Source organism: Lactuca sativa, chromosome 5, assembly GCF_002870075.4.
Source record: "Lactuca sativa cultivar Salinas chromosome 5, Lsat_Salinas_v11, whole genome shotgun sequence".
Classification (NCBI taxonomy): domain Eukaryota; kingdom Viridiplantae; phylum Streptophyta; class Magnoliopsida; order Asterales; family Asteraceae; genus Lactuca; species Lactuca sativa.
This window is the reverse complement of record NC_056627.2, coordinates 334,532,254-334,537,598: the sequence shown is the minus strand read 5'-3', so window position 1 is coordinate 334,537,598 and position 5,345 is coordinate 334,532,254. Positions and strand designations below refer to the sequence as shown.

Here is a 5,345-nt window from a genome sequence, read left to right as displayed (position 1 = left end):
GCCGGTAACAAAACTGAACTAATAACCGAGCCCAAGACACAACACAATAAACCCAACAATAAGAACAAATGGTAGAACAAATCACAATGATGGCGATGATGATGAATATGCCCGCAAATCAAGCCCATGACCCCCCCCCCCCCCCCCTTCCCGGCAGTCTACCCGAGGATAATGAGTAAGTAATATGGAACAATGGAATTTGTAAACATTTGGTATTGTTTATTTTTATTTTTTTGTTAATTTTTAGTTGGTAGGAATTTTGGGACAATGGAATAACAGAATTTGTCAAACTTGGTATTTGGTAGAGGTGTCAATTATTGACACGGCACGACAAAAATACACGACACGAAACGAAATTAGGATGAAACTGAAATTCCAATTCATGTTCGTGTCGTGTTCGTGTTAAGTGTAAAAAACACGATGTCGTGTCGTGTCGTGTTCGTGTTTAAAATTCGACATGAAATTGACACGATTTAACATTTATTTGTCGTGTTTTTCGTGTTTGTCGTGTTTTCGATAATATAGGTTGTCGGTTTCGTCGGTAAAAAACTCAATGTCAATCAAATTGAGTCCCCTCAATAATCCATAGGAAATCCATTGATATTTCTCTCCGTAGGTGTTACGTCAGTAATTTACCGATGGAAAAATGTTGTTGGTATGTTGTAGGTAATTCGTAGCTATTTTGTCGGCAATATTTACCCACAAACTATTACGTTACAACCAATTTTTCATTGGAAGTCCATCGGTATCCTCTTATTCCGACGGAATAGCGACAGATAATGTCGTTGGTAATTCTCATTTTCCTAGTAGTGATACAATACTCTTCTCCATTAGCATTTAATTAGGAGAGCCATTTATCCATATCCTTCCTTGCCTTCAAATTGAGAAACAACTATAATCAACAAAAATCATCAAAGTGATGAAAGGGTTTTGCAACTAAATTTTATATCTTAGGGAACGGAGGGTAGGAGAGGAAGCAATGTAAGAGCCCTAACCTATACCACGGACAGGGGGAATGTTTTCCCAGAAAGAGTTCCACCAGTTTTAATCGACACCCCTTTTCGCTACCCCCAACTATCGAACAACAACTATGATTGAAAATCCAACTCTTATATAGGCAGGACAATTAATGAAAACGGGTTGATTTCTAGTAGCAATCATGGAATTGTGTAGTGTAGTTCTTGAGTAAAATCGATTTGCAGTTCTTGAAGAAACTGATTATAGAAAGTCGAGTCGTGGATGTTGCACGAATGCGTGAGGAAGGAAGAAGTGAGAAACTATAAAACAAAACTTGTAATTATGGAGTTTCAAGGGTTATTATATATATTCCACCATCATTAATAAGTGACTTGTACATATTTGTAGACTTCCAATTAGAGTTTTCGAATTCTATCTAGATCTGTACATATTTGTAGAGTTCTAATTAGATTTTTCGAATTCTATCTAGATCGGTTTATACATAGCATAATATGACGATATTGACGGTGCTTGTACATATTCCTTTATCATATTTGCCTTGGTTTCATACAAAACAGAAGGCGTGCCTTCTACTTTTGTATGGAATAACTATTATAAATTTGTGCATATTCATAAAGGAGATGCAAACTTTTGAAAGTTATGATAATGGAGCGCTGCCAATAATTATTCTATCGCACATACATGAGTAGTCCAACGTCCATTTCCATATAAGTGATAATATTGCTAATTTGAAGTATGTGATTTAGTACTTGTAAATATATTTATTCTCTATTTTAAATTTTAAATTTTATATTATTGTTTTCATTAATCCACAAATATAAAATGTCTAATATATATTGAAAATTAATTTCACATATTTATTTAAATCAACGATTATAATTTTACATAACTAATAAAAATATCTATTAATTAATAATTTAATTAAAATAAATGATTAATAATTTTGAGTTTTTATATGAAATCTAATTAATTTTATAATTATGGTTTCCGGCGGATTATAACATACTAGTATGTTACATATTCACACACCTAAAAAAACTAATTCGACAAATACAATGGAAGAAATAATTAATCAAACATGAAAAATGATTTATCAATTTCTAAATCAGAGAAATGGCTTGTCAATTCATTCAAAACATTCGATATCAACCATACATCGTTAATATTGAATAACAATCAAAAACCAAATCCAAAACATACAAATTGATGACGTGCTACTATTCATACCAACTAAAATTTTCCTTTGATACCCGGCAAATACCCCTTTACTTTCAACATAGGATAACAAGTTATGTCCGTTTGCTCTGAGCCTCTTTAATTCCTTTGATCCTTTGAAGTTGTCTCTTTCCGATACCCCTCTTGTTCTTCTCCAACTTATCCATATATGCCATCGCTAGCTCGTCAATGTGCTCCGCATCGCTTTCCAAACCAATTGTGAAACTTTTTGTTCTTTTGCTTCCTCTCTATTTTGAATAAAAATCCGCAATTCTTTGAACCAAGTAATGGATTTTCTGGGAGGATACATACAAATTTTTTTTAGGGATCTTCTGTTTCGGAACAATAAAATAGATTTTGTGGGAGTATGCGGATCAAGTTTTCTGAAGAATCTATAGTTTCGGAACCATAAAATGGATTTCTAGAAACATAGGGGACAAGTTTTCTGAGTAACCTCCTGTTTCGGAACCATAAAAAAGATTTTCTGGGAGCTGACGAATCAAGTTTTTCGAGGAATCTTCTGTTTCATAACCACAAAATGGATTTTCTGGGAACTGACCAATCAAGTTTTTCGACGAATCTTCTGTTTTGGAACCATAAAATGGATTTTCTGGGAGCAGACATATCAAGTTTTCTGAGGGATCTTCTATTTCGGCAACACAAAATGGATTTTCTAGCTTCTCCGAGGAATCTTCTGTTTCAGAACCACAAAATGGATTTTCTGGGAGCAGACGAGTCAAGTTTTTGGAGGAATCTTCTGTTTCGAAACCATAAAATGGACTTGCTTGAAAGGATGGTAGAACATGGCACCATGTATTGAAGAAAGGATGATCAAGTGCCTTCATCGCTGTTGGCCTTGCGGATGGACTCCATGAAAGAAGTGTGGCAATCAGATTGAGTGCTTCCATGCTTGCAGATGGTAACAGCGAAGAAAGTTGGACACCAGGAAGCTGTGGGAACTGATAGTTGCTATTTACGATGGTTTCTGTTGGACTGCCGATCACACTGCATATTTTATACATTTGATCTCCGTCATTTTTACCAGGAAATAGTCGGCGGCCTGTAAATAGTTCAGCCATGATTACACCCATTGCCCACATATCAACTGAAGAATCATATCGTTGCCCAAGAAGAACTTCAGGGGCTTTATACCAGCGTGACCCAACATTAACAGTGTATGGCTGTTGGTTCGTCTCGCCAGCTAGACCAAGATCAGCAATCTTTATTACATCCTTGGAAACAAGAAGGTTCTCTGGTTTGAGGTCACGATGAAAGTAGCCGTTGTTGTGCATGTACGCCAGACCTTGAAAGATTTGGAAGCACAAGTTTCTAATCTCATCCTCTGAAAATGGTTTCTTCCTGCATTTCATACGCTCGTAGAGACTGCATTCCATGTATTCAAACACCAAGTACAAACTGTCGTGTTCTTTGATGATATCCTTGAGCTTTACGATATTGGGATGATCCATCTGGCGCAGTGCTTTGACTTCTGTCAGGTTCATGCATTCTTTCACCGAGTTATACTTCATCTTCAGTTGCTTGATCGCAACCACTTCTTCAGTAAATTCATTCAATGCTCCCCAGACAACCCCATATGATCCACTCCCAATTTCTTTCATTATTTGATACTGCTCCATTATATATATGTATAGACTTTCTAGCTTTCTCAAGAAAACACACAAACGAGGTACGCAGAGGAACTCACAGAAACTTATGCTACGTACACAATTATAAAGAACACATCACCTTAATTATGCTTTCAACTTTCTTGATGAATGACACGAAGGAACATCATGTTTCTGATGAACAGGCATGCATGCTTCACAAATTTTATTATAAAACACAAATGATGGATCGAAGGGGTTAAAGAATGAAAAGAAATAGGGAACGAAGAGGGTGAAGGGGGTAATTAATTAATTGGGTCGGCGGTGCATTGTGAATGTGAATGAAAGAAGGTTACTATTTATACTACTAAATACGATCTTCAGATATGCAAGATTTAGGGTTTTAAGTTTCCTAAATTATCTTACGGTTATACCCGACTTCATATAATGAAATGCATGCACGGTTGCTTTGGCTCCAAACAACTTAAAAAATGGCTCCAACCAACTTAAAATTAAGAGCTTTGTATAATTATAATTATATATTTTATTTACTAATTAAACTATAATTAAAGTATTACTAACCTTGTCCTATCTACAATCGATTAAAGTTTAATTAACAATTAAATTTTTATCCAACTTTTTCTTATAACATCTACATTTCTCTTATATCTCCAAAATTTAAACATAATGACCATATTTATTTTTTTATATATGATCTTTTTTACATATTAATTATTTTACAAACATCTATATATTTTATAGGAGTACCATATTATATTAATTAAAATCCTGACCACAAATAAAATATGTAAAATATCAATCTAAATAAATTTGAAGTAGTTCTCATTGATTTATATATTCACCTCCATCTCTATAGTATTAAGTAGACCACATTAGGAACCTGTGTTATTGGCTAAAGGTACAACATCACCTATATAGCATATATTTTTCCATCATTTCTCGATTTGTGTATTTCATTTTTTCGAAAGATCATGTTAATCGTCTTTGTAATGTTCCAGTTTTATCAGATGTCCCGAAGGGACATATAAAAACAAACATATACATTACGTAACGTCCCAATTTTCAAAATAAAATTTTCATTTTTAAGCTGACTTAAACACTCATTTTAATAAAGGAATGATCAAAACAAACCCATTTGTTCATAAATGGAAATCCATAAATCAGAGTTATAATGAAAGTATCATGTAATCTTCAATCATAAAACTGTTCATGTGTGTGTACAATCACGTCTTCACATCCTCATTAACTAATATAGTATATGAAAAACATTTAATTCACAATTGTAAGCACAAATTTCGGTGAGTTCCCTACAACATCACATACATCACATATAAACATACATAACAACAATGGGTCAGTAACAACCCCAGGTGTATATCGAGTATGAGTCTGCATTGACTCAATCGTATGTTTCAACCAAACAGGTTCGCATCAACCTTGGGTTCGCATCAACCACGAGTTTTTATTGACTCTGGGTCTGTATCGACTTAGCATAACATGCATACATACAACTACCAGCTAAGACTC

The 5,345-nt window shown here is 34.3% G+C and overlaps 1 protein-coding gene and 1 non-coding gene across 2 annotated transcripts; both read right to left on the bottom strand.

Moving 5' to 3' along the window:
• Window positions 1-1,147: 1,147 nt before the first annotated feature.
• Window positions 1,148-3,830, bottom strand: LOC111921059 (cyclin-dependent kinase F-4). The gene is made up of 2 exons (XM_023916649.1): window positions 3,004-3,830; window positions 1,148-1,277 (listed from the first exon to the last, which is right to left on the bottom strand). Exons 1-2 carry the CDS (start codon window positions 3,828-3,830, stop codon window positions 1,148-1,150), a joined length of 957 nt encoding a protein of 318 aa, XP_023772417.1.
• Window positions 3,831-4,739: 909 nt separating this feature from the next.
• Window positions 4,740-4,840, bottom strand: LOC111921094 (U6 spliceosomal RNA). The gene has a single exon (XR_002860063.1). It is a non-coding gene; the product is annotated as a U6 spliceosomal RNA (small nuclear RNA).
• Between the last annotated feature and the right edge of the window lie 505 nt (window positions 4,841-5,345).